This window comes from Squalius cephalus (assembly GCF_949319135.1).
Source record: "Squalius cephalus genome assembly, chromosome: 7".
Classification (NCBI taxonomy): domain Eukaryota; kingdom Metazoa; phylum Chordata; class Actinopteri; order Cypriniformes; family Leuciscidae; genus Squalius; species Squalius cephalus.
In genome coordinates, this window is record NC_137128.1 from 47,316,093 (window position 1) to 47,337,012 (window position 20,920).

Below are 20,920 nucleotides of genomic sequence, written 5' to 3' on the forward strand. Positions count from 1 at the left end.
CTTCAAACGGTGACGTCACTTCACTGGGAACTGGTCATCTCTTTTGTGAGATTTGTGTAAACATTGGTACATGCTCGACTATTAACCCAGCGCGAGAAAAGGCTCAGAATCACCCTAGTCTTTATAAAAAAACAATAACCTTTTATTGTTCGCCATTAAGCGGCTCTAATGTCTGCATCGGCTGATATCCACGCGACGCTCGCGTCGATCCTCGAGCGCTTCGCCAAATGCGCGCTGCTGGAGATGAGTCGCGCGGTGGAGCAGGAGATGACGCGCCGGAAGATGGAGGTCGAGACGCTGATGCTCAAACTGCAGTTTACCGAGAGCGAACTGCGATCAGCCCGACAGAACCAGTCGAACCTGCGCTCAGTGGGAACACAAGTCAACACCAGCGGACAGAGAGGTACTATAGTTCACACATGACACTGTTTAAACTCAACATGATGCGGGACTCATCCCTGACTTTTGCTCCTTTCACTTTAAAGGTGCTGTATGTAACTTTTTCACTCTACTAAAGCATAAAAATACCATTTGTTTGCAGATATTTAGGAAACATGCTAAGTTCACATACTTGTCTCTCTGATAAACACTTCTACAGCCAGTTGTTTTACTTTGAAATATGCGTTCCGTGTTGGAATGTCTGTTTTTGTTTTGGTCTGTGTGACTCCGCCCACTGCCCGTTCACCCAAAACTATTTTGACACCCCTGGATGCCAGTTGGCAGGAAACGAGCTAACAAACTGGGTCAGAGATTGCAGATTCCACACAAGCTAAAAAGCCTCGGTATCCATCGAAAAATCTTCATGAATGAGAGCATATTAAAACATGGATAAATCAACTTATAAACTTACTCTAAGTAGCTTTCTCTACAGCTTTCATTGTCCATTGCGCTCGTTCCTGTTAAACTGGCAACCCGTGTGAGCGTTGAGTCGGAGGGGGGAGGGGGGCAAAGGTGCGTTTTCATCACCTTAATTTTCCATTTCTCATTCTATACCCAGGTAGCATACTATATCCGGGCCTCATCTAAGGCACATATGGCTCAGTTTTGGCAGTGGAAAAGGTCACATGGGTTCACATCTGGCCCACATACATCAAGCTGGTTTTAGTGTGAGTTGTGGCTTGCTGTGTGTGGCCCAGATGTGGCCCATGTGACTTTTTCAACTGCCAAAACTGAGTCATATGTGCCATAGATGAGGCCCAGATGAGGGGTCAGATATCATTTGCTATCTGGGTATGCTTTGATTCATTATTATATTACAGTACTAAAAGGGTTCACCCAAAAATGAAAATTCCTTCATATAATTACTCACCCTCATGTCGTTCCAAACAAAGACTTCTGTTTATCTTCGGAACACAAATGAAAGATGAGAAGAGATTTCTGTCCCTCCGCAGCACGTTTGAGCTTCAGCAAGAACCAATGAGGTTCAATCTCGTGTTACGCAGCACGTTTGAGCTTCAGCAAGAACCAATGAGGTTCAATCTCGTGTTAAGCAGCACGTTTGAGCTTCTGCAAGAACCAATGAGGTTCATTCTCGTGTTACGCATCACGTTTGAGCTTCAGCAAGAACCAATGAGGTTCAATCTCGTGTTAAGCAGCACGTTTGAGCTTCTGCAAGAACCAATGAGGTTCATTCTCGTGTTACGCATCACGTTTGAGCTTCAGCAAGAACCAATGAGGTTCATTCTCGTGTTACGCAGCACGTTTGAGCTTCTGCAAGAACCAATGAGTTTCGTTCTCGTGTTACGCAGCACGTTTGAGCTTCTGCAAGAACCAATGAGGTTAATTCTCGTGTTACGCATCACGTTTGATCTTCAGCAAGAACCAATGAGGTTCATTCTCGTGTTACGCAGCACGTTTGAGCTTCAGCAAGAACCAATGAGGTTCATTCTCGTGTTACGCAGCACGTTTGAGCTTCTGCAAGAACCAATGAGGTTCATTCTCGTGTTACGCAGCACGTTTGAGCTTCTGCAAGAACCAATGAGTTTCGTTCTCGTGTTACGCAGCACGTTTGAGCTTCTGCAAGAACCAATGAGGTTAATTCTCGTGTTACGCATCACGTTTGATCTTCAGCAAGAACCAATGAGGTTCATTCTCGTGTTACGCATCACGTTTGAGCTTCAGCAAGAACCAATGAGGTTCATTCTCGTGTTACGCAGCACGTTTGAGCTTCTGCAAGAACCAATGAGTTTCGTTCTCGTGTTACGCAGCACGTTTGAGCTTCTGCAAGAACCAATGAGGTTAATTCTCGTGTTACGCATCACGTTTGATCTTCAGCAAGAACCAATGAGGTTCATTCTAGTGTTACGCAGCACGTTTGAGCTTCAGCAAGAACCAATGAGGTTCATTCTCGTGTTACGCAGCACGTTTGAGCTTCAGCAAGAACCAATGAGGTTCATTCTCGTGTTACGCAGCACGTTTGATCTTCAGCAAGAACCAATGAGGTTCATTCTCGTGTTACGCAGCACGTTTGATCTTCAGCAAGAACCAATGAGGTTCATTCTCGTGTTACGCAGCACGTTTGAGCTTCTGCAAGAACCAATGAGGTTAATTCTCGTGTTACGCATCACGTTTGATCTTCAGCAAGAACCAATGAGGTTCATTCTCGTGTTACGCAGCACGTTTGATCTTCAGCAAGAACCAATGAGGTTCATTCTCGTGTTACGCAGCACGTTTGAGCTTCAGCAAGAACCAATGAGGTTCATTCTCGTGTTACGCAGCACGTTTGATCTTCAGCAAGAACCAATGAGGTTCATTCTCGTGTTACGCAGCACGTTTGATCTTCAGCAAGAACCAATGAGGTTCATTCTCGTGTTACGCAGCACGTTTGAGCTTCTGCAAGAACCAATGAGGTTAATTCTCGTGTTACGCAGCACGTTTGATCTTCAGCAAGAACCAATGAGGTTCATTCTCGTGTTACGCAGCACGTTTGATCTTCAGCAAGAACCAATGAGGTTAATTCTCGTGTTACGCAGCACGTTTGAGCTTCAGCAAGAACCAATGAGGTTCATTCTCGTGTTACGCAGCACGTTTGAGCTTCTGCAAGAACCAATGAGGTTAATTCTCGTGCTACGCAGCACGTTTGATCTTCAGCAAGAACCAATGAGGTTCGTTCTCGTGTTACGCAGCACGTTTGAGCTTCTGCAAGAACCAATGAGGTTAATTCTCGTGTTACGCAGCACGTTTGATCTTCAGCAAGAACCAATGAGGTTCATTCTCGTGTTACGCAGCACGTTTGATCTTCAGCAAGAACCAATGAGGTTAATTCTCGTGTTACGCAGCACGTTTGAGCTTCAGCAAGAACCAATGAGGTTCATTCTCGTGTTACGCAGCACGTTTGAGCTTCTGCAAGAACCAATGAGGTTAATTCTCGTGTTACGCAGCACGTTTGAGCTTCAGCAAGAACCAATGAGGTTCGTTCTCGTGTTACGCAGCACGTTTGAGCTTCTGCAAGAACCAATGAGGTTAATTCTCGTGTTACGCAGCACGTTTGATCTTCAGCAAGAACCAATGAGGTTCATTCTCGTGTTACGCAGCACGTTTGAGCTTCAGCAAGAACCAATGAGGTTAATTCTCGTGTTACGCAGCACGTTTGATCTTCAGCAAGAACCAATGAGGTTCATTCTCGTGTTACGCAGCACGTTTGAGCTTCAGCAAGAACCAATGAGGTTCATTCTCGTGTTACGCAGCACGTTTGAGCTTCTGCAAGAACCAATGAGGTTCGTTCTCGTGTTACGCAGCACGTTTGAGCTTCTGCAAGAACCAATGAGGTTAATTCTCGTGCTACGCAGCACGTTTGAGCTTCTGCAAGAACCAATGAGGTTCATTCTCGTGTTACGCAGCACGTTTGAGCTTCACAAGAACCAATGAGGTTCATTCTCGTGTTACGCAGCACGTTTGAGCTTCAGCAAGAACCAATGAGGTTCATTCTCGTGTTACGCAGCACGTTTGAGCTTCAGCAAGAACCAATGAGGTTCATTCTCGTGTTACGCAGCACGTTTGAGCTTCAGCAAGAACCAATGAGGTTCATTCTCGTGTTACGCAGCACGTTTGAGCTTCTGCAAGAACCAATGAGGTTCGTTCTCGTGTTACGCAGCACGTTTGAGCTTCTGCAAGAACCAATGAGGTTAATTCTCGTGTTACGCATCACGTTTGAGCTTCAGCAAGAACCAATGAGGCTCATTCTCGTGTTACGCAGCACGTTTGAGCTTCAGCAAGAACCAATGAGGTTCATTCTCGTGTTACGCAGCACGTTTGAGCTTCAGCAAGAACCAATGAGGTTCATTCTCGTGTTACGCAGCACGTTTGAGCTTCTCAAGAACCAATGAGGTTCATTCTCGTGTTACGCAGCACGTTTAATCTTCAGCAAGAAACAATGAGGTTCATTCTCGTGTTACGCATCACGTTTGAGCTTCAGCAAGAACCAATGAGGTTCATTCTCGTGTTACGCATCACGTTTGAGCTTCTGCAAGAGCCAATGAGGTTCATTCTCGTGTTACGCAGCACGTTTGAGCTTCAGAAAGAACCAATGAGGTTCATTCTCGTGTTACGCAGCACGTTTGAGCTTCTCAAGAACCAATGAGGTTCATTCTCGTGTTACGCAGCACGTTTGAGCTTCAGCAAGAACCAATGAGGTTCATTCTCGTGTTACGCAGCACGTTTGAGCTTCAGCGAGAACCAATGAGGTTCATTCTCGTGTTACGCAGCACGTTTGAGCTTCAGCGAGAACCAATGAGGTTCATTCTCGTGTTACGCAGCACGTTTGAGCTTCAGCGAGAACCAATGAGGTTCATTCTCGTGTTACGCAGCACATTTGAGCTTCAGCGAGAACCAATGAGGTTCATTCTCGTGTTACGCAGCACGTTTGAGCTTCAGCGAGAACCAATGAGGTTCATTCTCGTGTTACGCAGCACATTTGAGCTTCAGCGGGAACCAATGAGGTTCATTCTCGTGTTACGCAGCACGTTTGAGCTTCAGCGAGAACCAATGAGGTTCATTCTCGTGTTACGCAGCACGTTTGAGCTTCAGCGAGAACCAATGAGGTTCATTCTCGTGTTACGCAGCACGTTTGAGCTTCAGCGAGAACCAATGAGGTTCATTCTCGTGTTACGCAGCACGTTTGAGCTTCAGCGAGAACCAATGAGGTTCATTCTCGTGTTACGCAGCACGTTTGAGCTTCAGCGAGAACCAATGAGGTTCATTCTCGTGTTACGCAGCACATTTGAGCTTCAGCGGGAACCAATGAGGTTCATTCTCGTGTTACGCAGCACGTTTGAGCTTCAGCGAGAACCAATGAGGTTCATTCTCGTGTTACGCAGCACGTTTGAGCTTCTGCAAGAACCAATGAGGTTCATTCTCGTGTTACGCAGCACGTTTGAGCTTCTCAAGAACCAATGAGGTTCATTCTCGTGTTACGCAGCACGTTTGAGCTTCAACGAGAACCAATGAGGTTCATTCTCGTGTTACGCAGCACGTTTGAGCTTCTCAAGAACCAACGAGGTTCATTCTCGTGTTACGCAGCACGTTTGAGCTTCACAAGAACCAATGAGGTTCATTCTCGTGTTACGCAGCACGTTTGAGCTTCAGCAAGAACCAATGAGGTTCATTCTCGTGTTACGCAGCACGTTTGAGCTTCTGCAAGAACCAATGAGGTTCATTCTCGTGTTACGCAGCACGTTTGAGCTTCTGCAAGAACCAATGAGGTTCATTCTCGTGTTACGCATCACGTTTGAGCTTCTGCAAGAACCAATGAGGTTCATTCTCGTGTTACGCAGCACGTTTGAGCTTCTGCAAGAACCAATGAGGTTCATTCTCGTGTTACGCAGCACGTTTGAGCTTCTGCAAGAACCAATGAGGTTCATTCTCGTGTTACGCAGCACGTTTGAGCTTCTGCAAGAACCAATGAGGTTCATTCTCGTGTTACGCAGCACGTTTGAGCTTCAGCAAGAACCAATGAGGTTCATTCTCGTGTTACGCATCACGTTTGAGCTTCAGCAAGAACCAATGAGGTTCATTCTCGTGTTACGCAGCACGTTTGAGCTTCAGGGAGAACCAATGAGGTTCATTCTCGTGTTACGCAGCACGTTTGATCTTCAGCAAGAACCAATGAAGTTCATTCTCGTGTTACGCAGCACGTTTGAGCTTCAGCAAGAACCAATGAGGTTCATTCTCGTGTTACGCATCACGTTTGAGCTTCAGCAAGAACAAATGAGGTTCATTCTCGTGTTACGCAGCACGTTTGAGCTTCTGCAAGAACCAATGAGGTTCATTCTCATGTTACGCAGCACGTTTGAGCTTCTGCAAGAACCAATGAGGTTCATTCTCGTGTTACGCATCACGTTTGAGCTTCAGCAAGAACCAATGAGGTTCATTCTCGTGTTACGCAGCACGTTTGAGCTTCTGCAAGAACCAATGAGGTTCATTCTCGTGTTACGCAGCACGTTTGAGCTTCTGCAAGAACCAATGAGGTTCATTCTCGTGTTACGCAGCACGTTTGAGCTTCAGCAAGAACCAATGAGGTTCATTCTCATGTTACGCAGCACGTTTGAGCTTCAGCAAGAACCAATGAGGTTCATTCTCGTGTTACGCAGCACATTTGATCTTCAGCAATGAGGTTCATTCTCGTGTTACGCAGCACATTTGAGCTTCAGCAAGAACCAATGAGGTTCATTCTCGTGTTACGCAGCACGTTTGAGCTTCAGCGAGAACCAATGAGGTTCATACTCGTGTTACGCAGCACGTTTGATCTTCAGCAATGAGGTTCATTCTCGTGTTACGCAGCACGTTTGATCTTCAGCAATGAGGTTCATTCTCGTGTTACGCAGCACATTTGAGCTTCAGCAAGAACCAATGAGGTTCATTCTCGTGTTACGCAGCACGTTTGAGCTTCAGCGAGAACCAATGAGGTTCATTCTCGTGTTACGCAGCACGTTTGAGCTTCAGCAAGAACCAATGAGGTTCATTCTCGTGTTACGCAGCACGTTTGAGCTTCTCAAGAACCAATGAGGTTCATTCTCGTGTTACGCAGCACGTTTGAGCTTCAGCAAGAACCAATGAGGTTCATTCTCGTGTTACGCAGCACATTTGAGCTTCAGCGAGAACCAATGAGGTTCATTCTCGTGTTACGCAGCACGTTTGAGCTTCAGCGAGAACCAATGAGGTTCATTCTCGTGTTACGCAGCACATTTGAGCTTCAGCGGGAACCAATGAGGTTCATTCTCGTGTTACGCAGCACGTTTGAGCTTCAGCGAGAACCAATGAGGTTCATTCTCGTGTTACGCAGCACGTTTGAGCTTCAGCGAGAACCAATGAGGTTCATTCTCGTGTTACGCAGCACGTTTAAGCTTCAGCGAGAACCAATGAGGTTCATTCTCGTGTTACGCAGCACGTTTGAGCTTCAGCGAGAACCAATGAGGTTCATTCTCGTGTTACGCAGCACGTTTGAGCTTCAGCGAGAACCAATGAGGTTCATTCTCGTGTTACGCAGCACATTTGAGCTTCAGCGGGAACCAATGAGGTTCATTCTCGTGTTACGCAGCACGTTTGAGCTTCAGCGAGAACCAATGAGGTTCATTCTCGTGTTACGCAGCACGTTTGAGCTTCTGCAAGAACCAATGAGGTTCATTCTCGTGTTACGCAGCACGTTTGAGCTTCTCAAGAACCAATGAGGTTCATTCTCGTGTTACGCAGCACGTTTGAGCTTCAACGAGAACCAATGAGGTTCATTCTCGTGTTACGCAGCACGTTTGAGCTTCAGCAAGAACCAATGAGGTTCATTCTCGTGTTACGCAGCACGTTTGAGCTTCAGCAAGAACCAATGAGGTTCATTCTCGTGTTACGCAGCACGTTTGAGCTTCTCAAGAACCAATGAGGTTCATTCTCGTGTTACGCAGCACGTTTGAGCTTCTCAAGAACCAATGAGGTTCATTCTCGTGTTACGCAGCACGTTTGAGCTTCACAAGAACCAATGAGGTTCATTCTCGTGTTACGCAGCACGTTTGATCTTCAGCAAGAACCAATGAGGTTCATTCTCGTGTTACGCAGCACGTTTGAGCTTCTCAAGAACCAACGAGGTTCATTCTCGTGTTACGCAGCACGTTTGAGCTTCACAAGAACCAATGAGGTTCATTCTCGTGTTACGCAGCACGTTTGAGCTTCAGCAAGAACCAATGAGGTTCATTCTCGTGTTACGCAGCACGTTTGAGCTTCTGCAAGAACCAATGAGGTTCATTCTCGTGTTACGCAGCACGTTTGAGCTTCTGCAAGAACCAATGAGGTTCATTCTCGTGTTACGCATCACGTTTGAGCTTCTGCAAGAACCAATGAGGTTCATTCTCGTGTTACGCAGCACGTTTCAGCTTCTGCAAGAACCAATGAGGTTCATTCTCGTGTTACGCAGCACGTTTGAGCTTCTGCAAGAACCAATGAGGTTCATTCTCGTGTTACGCAGCACGTTTGAGCTTCTGCAAGAACCAATGAGGTTCATTCTCGTGTTACGCAGCACGTTTGAGCTTCAGCAAGAACCAATGAGGTTCATTCTCGTGTTACGCATCACGTTTGAGCTTCAGCAAGAACCAATGAGGTTCATTCTCGTGTTACGCAGCACGTTTGAGCTTCAGGGAGAACCAATGAGGTTCATTCTCGTGTTACGCAGCACGTTTGATCTTCAGCAAGAACCAATGAAGTTCATTCTCGTGTTACGCAGCACGTTTGAGCTTCAGCAAGAACCAATGAGGTTCATTCTCGTGTTACGCATCACGTTTGAGCTTCAGCAAGAACAAATGAGGTTCATTCTCGTGTTACGCAGCACGTTTGAGCTTCAGCAAGAACCAATGAGGTTCATTCTCATGTTACGCAGCACGTTTGAGCTTCTGCAAGAACCAATGAGGTTCATTCTCGTGTTACGCATCACGTTTGAGCTTCAGCAAGAACCAATGAGGTTCATTCTCGTGTTACGCAGCACGTTTGAGCTTCTGCAAGAACCAATGAGGTTCATTCTCGTGTTACGCAGCACGTTTGAGCTTCTGCAAGAACCAATGAGGTTCATTCTCGTGTTACGCAGCACGTTTGATCTTCAGCAAGAACCAATGAGGTTCATTCTCGTGTTACGCAGCACGTTTGATCTTCAGCGAGAACCAATGAGGTTCATTCTCGTGTTACGCAGCACGTTTGAGCTTCAGCAAGAACCAATGAGGTTCATTCTCGTGTTACGCAGCACGTTTGAGCTTCTCAAGAACCAATGAGGTTCATTCTCGTGTTACGCAGCACGTTTGAGCTTCTCAAGAACCAATGAGGTTCATTCTCGTGTTACGCAGCACGTTTGAGCTTCAGCAAGAACCAATGAGGTTCATTCTCATGTTACGCAGCACGTTTGAGCTTCAGCAAGAACCAATGAGGTTCATTCTCGTGTTACGCAGCACATTTGATCTTCAGCAATGAGGTTCATTCTCGTGTTACGCAGCACATTTGAGCTTCAGCAAGAACCAATGAGGTTCATTCTCGTGTTACGCAGCACGTTTGAGCTTCAGCGAGAACCAATGAGGTTCATACTCGTGTTACGCAGCACGTTTGATCTTCAGCAATGAGGTTCATTCTCGTGTTACGCAGCACGTTTGATCTTCAGCAATGAGGTTCATTCTCGTGTTACGCAGCACATTTGAGCTTCAGCAAGAACCAATGAGGTTCATTCTCGTGTTACGCAGCACGTTTGAGCTTCAGCGAGAACCAATGAGGTTCATTCTCGTGTTACGCAGCACGTTTGAGCTTCAGCAAGAACCAATGAGGTTCATTCTCGTGTTACGCAGCACGTTTGAGCTTCTCAAGAACCAATGAGGTTCATTCTCGTGTTACGCAGCACGTTTGAGCTTCAGCAAGAACCAATGAGGTTCATTCTCGTGTTACGCAGCACGTTTGAGCTTCAGCAAGAACCAATGAGGTTCATTCTCGTGTTACGCAGCACGTTTGAGCTTCAGCAAGAACCAATGAGGTTCATTCTCGTGTTACGCAGCACGTTTGAGCTTCAGCAAGAACCAATGAGGTTCATTCTCGTGTTACGCATCACGTTTGAGCTTCAGCAAGAACCAATGAGGTTCATTCTCGTGTTACGCAGCACGTTTGATCTTCAGCGAGAACCAATGAGGTTCATTCTCGTGTTACGCAGCACGTTTGAGCTTCAGCAAGAACCAATGAGGTTCATTCTCATGTTACGCAGCACGTTTGATCTTCAGCAAGAACCAATGAGGTTCATTCTCGTGTTACGCATCACGTTTGAGCTTCAGCAAGAACCAATGAGGTTCATTCTAGTGTTACGCAGCACGTTTGATCTTCAGCGAGAACCAATGAGGTTCATTCTCGTGTTACGCAGCACGTTTGAGCTTCTGCAAGAACCAATGAGGTTCATTCTCGTGTTACGCAGCACGTTTGAGCTTCTGCAAGAACCAATGAGGTTCATTCTCGTGTTACGCAGCACGTTTGATCTTCAGCAAGAACCAATGAGGTTCATTCTCGTGTTACGCAGCACGTTTGAGCTTCAGCAAGAACCAATGAGGTTCATTCTCGTGTTACGCATCACGTTTGAGCTTCAGCAAGAACCAATGAGGTTCATTCTCGTGTTACGCATCACGTTTGAGCTTCAGCAAGAACAAATGAGGTTCATTCTCGTGTTACGCAGCACGTTTGAGCTTCTGCAAGAACCAATGAGGTTCATTCTCATGTTACGCAGCACGTTTGAGCTTCTGCAAGAACCAATGAGGTTCATTCTCGTGTTACGCATCACATTTGAGCTTCAGCAAGAACCAATGAGGTTCATTCTCGTGTTACGCAGCACGTTTGAGCTTCTGCAAGAACCAATGAGGTTCATTCTCGTGTTACGCAGCACGTTTGAGCTTCTGCAAGAACCAATGAGGTTCATTCTCGTGTTACGCAGCACGTTTGATCTTCAGCAAGAACCAATGAGGTTCATTCTCGTGTTACGCAGCACGTTTGAGCTTCTGCAAGAACCAATGAGGTTAATTCTCGTGTTACGCAGCACGTTTGAGCTTCTGCAAGAACCAATGAGGTTCATTCTCGTGTTACGCAGCACGTTTGATCTTCAGCGAGAACCAATGAGGTTCATTCTCGTGTTACGCAGCACGTTTGAGCTTCAGCAAGAACCAATGAGGTTCATTCTCGTGTTACGCAGCACGTTTGAGCTTCTCAAGAACCAATGAGGTTCATTCTCGTGTTACGCAGCACGTTTGAGCTTCTCAAGAACCAATGAGGTTCATTCTCGTGTTACGCAGCACGTTTGAGCTTCAGCAAGAACCAATGAGGTTCATTCTCATGTTACGCAGCACGTTTGAGCTTCAGCAAGAACCAATGAGGTTCATTCTCGTGTTACGCAGCACATTTGATCTTCAGCAATGAGGTTCATTCTCGTGTTACGCAGCACATTTGAGCTTCAGCAAGAACCAATGAGGTTCATTCTCGTGTTACGCAGCACATTTGATCTTCAGCAATGAGGTTCATTCTCGTGTTACGCAGCACGTTTGATCTTCAGCAATGAGGTTCATTCTCGTGTTACGCAGCACATTTGAGCTTCAGCAAGAACCAATGAGGTTCATTCTCGTGTTACGCAGCACGTTTGAGCTTCAGCGAGAACCAATGAGGTTCATTCTCGTGTTACGCAGCACGTTTGAGCTTCAGCAAGAACCAATGAGGTTCATTCTCGTGTTACGCAGCACGTTTGAGCTTCTCAAGAACCAATGAGGTTCATTCTCGTGTTACGCAGCACGTTTGAGCTTCAGCAAGAACCAATGAGGTTCATTCTCGTGTTACGCAGCACGTTTGAGCTTCAGCAAGAACCAATGAGGTTCATTCTCGTGTTACGCAGCACGTTTGAGCTTCAGCAAGAACCAATGAGGTTCATTCTCGTGTTACGCAGCACGTTTGAGCTTCAGCAAGAACCAATGAGGTTCATTCTCGTGTTACGCATCACGTTTGAGCTTCAGCAAGAACCAATGAGGTTCATTCTCGTGTTACGCAGCACGTTTGATCTTCAGCGAGAACCAATGAGGTTCATTCTCGTGTTACGCAGCACGTTTGAGCTTCAGCAAGAACCAATTAGGTTCATTCTCATGTTACGCAGCACGTTTGATCTTCAGCAAGAACCAATGAGGTTCATTCTCGTGTTACGCATCACGTTTGAGCTTCAGCAAGAACCAATGAGGTTCATTCTAGTGTTACGCAGCACGTTTGATCTTCAGCGAGAACCAATGAGGTTCATTCTCGTGTTACGCAGCACGTTTGAGCTTCTGCAAGAACCAATGAGGTTCATTCTCGTGTTACGCAGCACGTTTGAGCTTCTGCAAGAACCAATGAGGTTCATTCTCGTGTTACGCAGCACGTTTGATCTTCAGCAAGAACCAATGAGGTTCATTCTCGTGTTACGCAGCACGTTTGAGCTTCAGCAAGAACCAATGAGATTCATTCTCGTGTTACGCATCACGTTTGAGCTTCAGCAAGAACCAATGAGGTTCATTCTCGTGTTACGCAGCACGTTTGAGCTTCAGCAAGAACCAATGAGGTTCATTCTCGTGTTACGCATCACGTTTAAGCTTCAGCAAGAACCAATGAGGTTCATTCTCGTGTTACGCATCACGTTTGAGCTTCTCAAGAACCAATGAGGTTCATTCTCGTGTTACGCATCACGTTTGAGCTTCTCAAGAACCAATGAGGTTCATTCTCGTGTTACGCAGCACGTTTGAGCTTCAGCAAGAACCAATGAGGTTCATTCTCGTGTTACGCAGCACGTTTGAGCTTCAGCAAGAACCAATGAGGTTCATTCTCGTGTTACGCATCACGTTTGAGCTTCAGCAAAAGCCAATGGGGGTTCATTCTCGTGTTACGCATCACGTTTGAGCTTCTCAAGAACCAATGAGGTTCATTCTCGTGTTACGCAGCACGTTTGAGCTTCAGCAAGAACCAATGAGGTTCATTCTCGTGTTACGCATCACGTTTGAGCTTCAGCAAGAACCAATGAGGTTCATTCTCGTGTTACGCAGCACGTTTGAGCTTCAGCAAGAACCAATGAGGTTCATTCTCGTGTTACGCAGCACGTTTGAGCTTCTCAAGAACCAATGAGGTTCATTCTCGTGTTACGCAGCACGTTTGAGCTTCAGCAAGAACCAATGAGGTTCATTCTCGTGTTACGCATCACGTTTGAGCTTCAGCAAGAACCAATGAGGTTCATTCTCGTGTTACGCATCACGTTTGAGCTTCAGCAAGAACCAATGAGGTTCATTCTCGTGTTACGCAGCACGTTTGAGCTTCTCAAGAACCAATGAGGTTCATTCTCGTGTTACGCAGCACGTTTGAGCTTCTCAAGAACCAATGAGGTTCATTCTCGTGTTACGCAGCACGTTTGAGCTTCTCAAGAACCAATGAAGTTCATTCTCGTGTTACGCATCACGTTTGAGCTTCAGCAAGAACCAATGAGGTTCATTCTCGTGTTACGCATCACGTTTGAGCTTCAGCGAGAACCAATGAGGTTCATTCTCGTGTTACGCAGCACGTTTGAGCTTCAGCGAGAACCAATGAGGTTCATTCTCGTGTTACGCATCACGTTTGAGCTTCAGCGAGATCCAATGAGGTTCATTCTCGTGTTACGCAGCACGTTTGAGCTTCTGCAAGAACCAATGAGGTTAATTCTCGTGTTACGCAGCACGTTTGATCTTCAGCAAGAACCAATGAGGTTCATTCTCGTGTTACGCAGCACGTTTGAGCTTCAGCAAGAACCAATGAGGTTAATTCTCGTGTTACGCAGCACGTTTGATCTTCAGCAAGAACCAATGAGGTTCATTCTCGTGTTACGCAGCACGTTTGAGCTTCAGCAAGAACCAATGAGGTTCATTCTCGTGTTACGCAGCACGTTTGAGCTTCTGCAAGAACCAATGAGGTTCGTTCTCGTGTTACGCAGCACGTTTGAGCTTCTGCAAGAACCAATGAGGTTAATTCTCGTGCTACGCAGCACGTTTGAGCTTCTGCAAGAACCAATGAGGTTCATTCTCGTGTTACGCAGCACGTTTGAGCTTCACAAGAACCAATGAGGTTCATTCTCGTGTTACGCAGCACGTTTGAGCTTCAGCAAGAACCAATGAGGTTCATTCTCGTGTTACGCAGCACGTTTGAGCTTCAGCAAGAACCAATGAGGTTCATTCTCGTGTTACGCAGCACGTTTGAGCTTCAGCAAGAACCAATGAGGTTCATTCTCGTGTTACGCAGCACGTTTGAGCTTCTGCAAGAACCAATGAGGTTCGTTCTCGTGTTACGCAGCACGTTTGAGCTTCTGCAAGAACCAATGAGGTTAATTCTCGTGTTACGCATCACGTTTGAGCTTCAGCAAGAACCAATGAGGCTCATTCTCGTGTTACGCAGCACGTTTGAGCTTCAGCAAGAACCAATGAGGTTCATTCTCGTGTTACGCAGCACGTTTGAGCTTCAGCAAGAACCAATGAGGTTCATTCTCGTGTTACGCAGCACGTTTGAGCTTCTCAAGAACCAATGAGGTTCATTCTCGTGTTACGCAGCACGTTTGATCTTCAGCAAGAAACAATGAGGTTCATTCTCGTGTTACGCATCACGTTTGAGCTTCAGCAAGAACCAATGAGGTTCATTCTCGTGTTACGCATCACGTTTGAGCTTCTGCAAGAGCCAATGAGGTTCATTCTCGTGTTACGCAGCACGTTTGAGCTTCAGAAAGAACCAATGAGGTTCATTCTCGTGTTACGCAGCACGTTTGAGCTTCTCAAGAACCAATGAGGTTCATTCTCGTGTTACGCAGCACGTTTGAGCTTCAGCAAGAACCAATGAGGTTCATTCTCGTGTTACGCAGCACGTTTGAGCTTCAGCGAGAACCAATGAGGTTCATTCTCGTGTTACGCAGCACGTTTGAGCTTCAGCGAGAACCAATGAGGTTCATTCTCGTGTTACGCAGCACGTTTGAGCTTCAGCGAGAACCAATGAGGTTCATTCTCGTGTTACGCAGCACATTTGAGCTTCAGCGAGAACCAATGAGGTTCATTCTCGTGTTACGCAGCACGTTTGAGCTTCAGCGAGAACCAATGAGGTTCATTCTCGTGTTACGCAGCACATTTGAGCTTCAGCGGGAACCAATGAGGTTCATTCTCGTGTTACGCAGCACGTTTGAGCTTCAGCGAGAACCAATGAGGTTCATTCTCGTGTTACGCAGCACGTTTGAGCTTCAGCGAGAACCAATGAGGTTCATTCTCGTGTTACGCAGCACGTTTGAGCTTCAGCGAGAACCAATGAGGTTCATTCTCGTGTTACGCAGCACATTTGAGCTTCAGCGGGAACCAATGAGGTTCATTCTCGTGTTACGCAGCACGTTTGAGCTTCAGCGAGAACCAATGAGGTTCATTCTCGTGTTACGCAGCACGTTTGAGCTTCTGCAAGAACCAATGAGGTTCATTCTCGTGTTACGCAGCACGTTTGAGCTTCTCAAGAACCAATGAGGTTCATTCTCGTGTTACGCAGCACGTTTGAGCTTCAACGAGAACCAATGAGGTTCATTCTCGTGTTACGCAGCACGTTTGAGCTTCAGCAAGAACCAATGAGGTTCATTCTCGTGTTACGCAGCACGTTTGAGCTTCAGCAAGAACCAATGAGGTTCATTCTCGTGTTACGCAGCACGTTTGAGCTTCTCAAGAACCAATGAGGTTCATTCTCGTGTTACGCAGCACGTTTGAGCTTCTCAAGAACCAATGAGGTTCATTCTCGTGTTACGCAGCACGTTTGAGCTTCACAAGAACCAATGAGGTTCATTCTCGTGTTACGCAGCACGTTTGATCTTCAGCAAGAACCAATGAGGTTCATTCTCGTGTTACGCAGCACGTTTGAGCTTCAGCAAGAACCAACGAGGTTCATTCTCGTGTTACGCAGCACGTTTGAGCTTCACAAGAACCAATGAGGTTCATTCTCGTGTTACGCAGCACGTTTGAGCTTCACAAGAACCAATGAGGTTCATTCTCGTGTTACGCAGCACGTTTGATCTTCAGCAAGAACCAATGAGGTTCATTCTCGTGTTACGCAGCACGTTTGAGCTTCTCAAGAACCAACGAGGTTCATTCTCGTGTTACGCAGCACGTTTGAGCTTCACAAGAACCAATGAGGTTCATTCTCGTGTTACGCAGCACGTTTGAGCTTCAGCAAGAACCAATGAGGTTCATTCTCGTGTTACGCAGCACGTTTGAGCTTCTGCAAGAACCAATGAGGTTCATTCTCGTGTTACGCAGCACGTTTGAGCTTCTGCAAGAACCAATGAGGTTCATTCTCGTGTTACGCATCACGTTTGAGCTTCTGCAAGAACCAATGAGGTTCATTCTCGTGTTACGCAGCACGTTTGAGCTTCTGCAAGAACCAATGAGGTTCATTCTCGTGTTACGCAGCACGTTTGAGCTTCTGCAAGAACCAATGAGGTTCATTCTCGTGTTACGCAGCACGTTTGAGCTTCTGCAAGAACCAATGAGGTTCATTCTCGTGTTACGCAGCACGTTTGAGCTTCAGCAAGAACCAATGAGGTTCATTCTCGTGTTACGCATCACGTTTGAGCTTCAGCAAGAACCAATGAGGTTCATTCTCGTGTTACGCAGCACGTTTGAGCTTCAGGGAGAACCAATGAGGTTCATTCTCGTGTTACGCAGCACGTTTGATCTTCAGCAAGAACCAATGAAGTTCATTCTCGTGTTACGCAGCACGTTTGAGCTTCAGCAAGAACCAATGAGGTTCATTCTCGTGTTACGCATCACGTTTGAGCTTCAGCAAGAACAAATGAGGTTCATTCTCGTGTTACGCAGCACGTTTGAGCTTCTGCAAGAACCAATGAGGTTCATTCTCATGTTACGCAGCACGTTTGAGCTTCTGCAAGAACCAATGAGGTTCATTCTCGTGTTACGCATCACGTTTGAGCTTCAGCAAGAACCAATGAGGTTCATTCTCGTGTTACGCAGCACGTTTGAGCTTCTGCAAGAACCAATGAGGTTCATTCTCGTGTTACGCAGCACGTTTGAGCTTCTGCAAGAACCAATGAGGTTCATTCTCGTGTTACGCAGCACGTTTGATCTTCAGCAAGAACCAATGAGGTTCATTCTCGTGTTACGCAGCACGTTTGAGCTTCTGCAAGAACCAATGAGGTTAATTCTCGTGTTACGCAGCACGTTTGAGCTTCAGCAAGAACCAATGAGGTTCATTCTCGTGTTACGCAGCACGTTTGATCTTCAGCGAGAACCAATGAGGTTCATTCTCGTGTTACGCAGCACGTTTGAGCTTCAGCAAGAACCAATGAGGTTCATTCTCATGTTACGCAGCACGTTTGATCTTCAGCAAGAACCAATGAGGTTCATTCTCGTGTTACGCATCACGTTTGAGCTTCAGCAAGAACCAATGAGGTTCATTCTAGTGTTACGCAGCACGTTTGATCTTCAGCGAGAACCAATGAGGTTCATTCTCGTGTTACGCAGCACGTTTGAGCTTCTGCAAGAACCAATGAGGTTCATTCTCGTGTTACGCAGCACGTTTGAGCTTCTGCAAGAACCAATGAGGTTCATTCTCGTGTTACGCAGCACGTTTGATCTTCAGCAAGAACCAATGAGGTTCATTCTCGTGTTACGCAGCACGTTTGAGCTTCAGCAAGAACCAATGAGGTTCATTCTCGTGTTACGCATCACGTTTGAGCTTCAGCAAGAACCAATGAGGTTCATTCTCGTGTTACGCATCACGTTTGAGCTTCAGCAAGAACAAATGAGGTTCATTCTCGTGTTACGCAGCACGTTTGAGCTTCTGCAAGAACCAATGAGGTTCATTCTCATGTTACGCAGCACGTTTGAGCTTCTGCAAGAACCAATGAGGTTCATTCTCGTGTTACGCATCACATTTGAGCTTCAGCAAGAACCAATGAGGTTCATTCTCGTGTTACGCAGCACGTTTGAGCTTCTGCAAGAACCAATGAGGTTCATTCTCGTGTTACGCAGCACGTTTGAGCTTCTGCAAGAACCAATGAGGTTCATTCTCGTGTTACGCAGCACGTTTGATCTTCAGCAAGAACCAATGAGGTTCATTCTCGTGTTACGCAGCACGTTTGAGCTTCTGCAAGAACCAATGAGGTTAATTCTCGTGTTACGCAGCACGTTTGAGCTTCTGCAAGAACCAATGAGGTTCATTCTCGTGTTACGCAGCACGTTTGATCTTCAGCGAGAACCAATGAGGTTCATTCTCGTGTTACGCAGCACGTTTGAGCTTCAGCAAGAACCAATGAGGTTCATTCTCGTGTTACGCAGCACGTTTGAGCTTCTCAAGAACCAATGAGGTTCATTCTCGTGTTACGCAGCACGTTTGAGCTTCTCAAGAACCAATGAGGTTCATTCTCGTGTTACGCAGCACGTTTGAGCTTCAGCAAGAACCAATGAGGTTCATTCTCATGTTACGCAGCACGTTTGAGCTTCAGCAAGAACCAATGAGGTTCATTCTCGTGTTACGCAGCACATTTGATCTTCAGCAATGAGGTTCATTCTCGTGTTACGCAGCACATTTGAGCTTCAGCAAGAACCAATGAGGTTCATTCTCGTGTTACGCAGCACATTTGATCTTCAGCAATGAGGTTCATTCTCGTGTTACGCAGCACGTTTGATCTTCAGCAATGAGGTTCATTCTCGTGTTACGCAGCACATTTGAGCTTCAGCAAGAACCAATGAGGTTCATTCTCGTGTTACGCAGCACGTTTGAGCTTCAGCGAGAACCAATGAGGTTCATTCTCGTGTTACGCAGCACGTTTGAGCTTCAGCAAGAACCAATGAGGTTCATTCTCGTGTTACGCAGCACGTTTGAGCTTCTCAAGAACCAATGAGGTTCATTCTCGTGTTACGCAGCACGTTTGAGCTTCAGCAAGAACCAATGAGGTTCATTCTCGTGTTACGCAGCACGTTTGAGCTTCAGCAAGAACCAATGAGGTTCATTCTCGTGTTACGCAGCACGTTTGAGCTTCAGCAAGAACCAATGAGGTTCATTCTCGTGTTACGCAGCACGTTTGAGCTTCAGCAAGAACCAATGAGGTTCATTCTCGTGTTACGCATCACGTTTGAGCTTCAGCAAGAACCAATGAGGTTCATTCTCGTGTTACGCAGCACGTTTGATCTTCAGCGAGAACCAATGAGGTTCATTCTCGTGTTACGCAGCACGTTTGAGCTTCAGCAAGAACCAATTAGGTTCATTCTCATGTTACGCAGCACGTTTGATCTTCAGCAAGAACCAATGAGGTTCATTCTCGTGTTACGCATCACGTTTGAGCTTCAGCAAGAACCAATGAGGTTCATTCTAGTGTTACGCAGCACGTTTGATCTTCAGCGAGAACCAATGAGGTTCATTCTCGTGTTACGCAGCACGTTTGAGCTTCTGCAAGAACCAATGAGGTTCATTCTCGTGTTACGCAGCACGTTTGAGCTTCTGCAAGAACCAATGAGGTTCATTCTCGTGTTACGCAGCACGTTTGATCTTCAGCAAGAACCAATGAGGTTCATTCTCGTGTTACGCAGCACGTTTGAGCTTCAGCAAGAACCAATGAGATTCATTCTCGTGTTACGCATCACGTTTGAGCTTCAGCAAGAACCAATGAGGTTCATTCTCGTGTTACGCAGCACGTTTGAGCTTCAGCAAGAACCAATGAGGTTCATTCTCGTGTTACGCATCACGTTTAAGCTTCAGCAAGAACCAATGAGGTTCATTCTCGTGTTACGCATCACGTTTGAGCTTCTCAAGAACCAATGAGGTTCATTCTCGTGTTACGCATCACGTTTGAGCTTCTCAAGAACCAATGAGGTTCATTCTCGTGTTACGCAGCACGTTTGAGCTTCAGCAAGAACCAATGAGGTTCATTCTCGTGTTACGCAGCACGTTTGAGCTTCAGCAAGAACCAATGAGGTTCATTCTCGTGTTACGCATCACGTTTGAGCTTCAGCAAAAGCCAATGGGGGTTCATTCTCGTGTTACGCATCACGTTTGAGCTTCTCAAGAACCAATGAGGTTCATTCTCGTGTTACGCAGCACGTTTGAGCTTCAGCAAGAACCAATGAGGTTCATTCTCGTGTTACGCATCACGTTTGAGCTTCAGCAAGAACCAATGAGGTTCATTCTCGTGTTACGCAGCACGTTTGAGCTTCAGCAAGAACCAATGAGGTTCATTCTCGTGTTACGCAGCACGTTTGAGCTTCTCAAGAACCAATGAGGTTCATTCTCGTGTTACGCAGCACGTTTGAGCTTCAGCAAGAACCAATGAGGTTCATTCTCGTGTTACGCATCACGTTTGAGCTTCAGCAAGAACCAATGAGGTTCATTCTCGTGTTACGCATCACGTTTGAGCTTCAGCAAGAACCAATGAGGTTCATTCTCGTGTTACGCAGCACGTTTGAGCTTCTCAAGAACCAATGAGGTTCATTCTCGTGTTACGCAGCACGTTTGAGCTTCTCAAGAACCAATGAGGTTCATTCTCGTGTTACGCAGCACGTTTGAGCTTCTCAAGAACCAATGAAGTTCATTCTCGTGTTACGCATCACGTTTGAGCTTCAGCAAGAACCAATGAGGTTCATTCTCGTGTTACGCATCACGTTTGAGCTTCAGCGAGAACCAATGAGGTTCATTCTCGTGTTACGCAGCACGTTTGAGCTTCAGCGAGAACCAATGAGGTTCATTCTCGTGTTACGCATCACGTTTGAGCTTCAGCGAGATCCAATGAGGTTCATTCTCGTGTTACGCAGCACGTTTGAGCTTCTGCAAGAACCAATGAGGTTAATTCTCGTGTTACGCAGCACGTTTGATCTTCAGCAAGAACCAATGAGGTTCATTCTCGTGTTACGCAGCACGTTTGAGCTTCAGCAAGAAC

General features: G+C 46.2%; 1 protein-coding gene across 2 annotated transcripts in view; it reads left to right on the plus strand.

Annotated features, from left to right (window-relative positions):
- The window catches only part of LOC307161971 (uncharacterized protein), a 44,358-nt gene continuing 23,438 nt past the window's right edge, over positions 1 to 20,920 (plus strand). Inside the window, exon 1 of one of the 2 annotated variants that reach the window (XM_079876982.1) lies at positions 1 to 403. In XM_079876982.1, coding sequence (XP_079733108.1) covers positions 169 to 403 — 235 coding nt within the window. In that variant the 5' untranslated portion in view covers positions 1 to 168. The remainder of the gene's footprint in view (positions 404 to 20,920) is intronic. The other variant, XM_079876983.1, reaches the window with a different exon arrangement.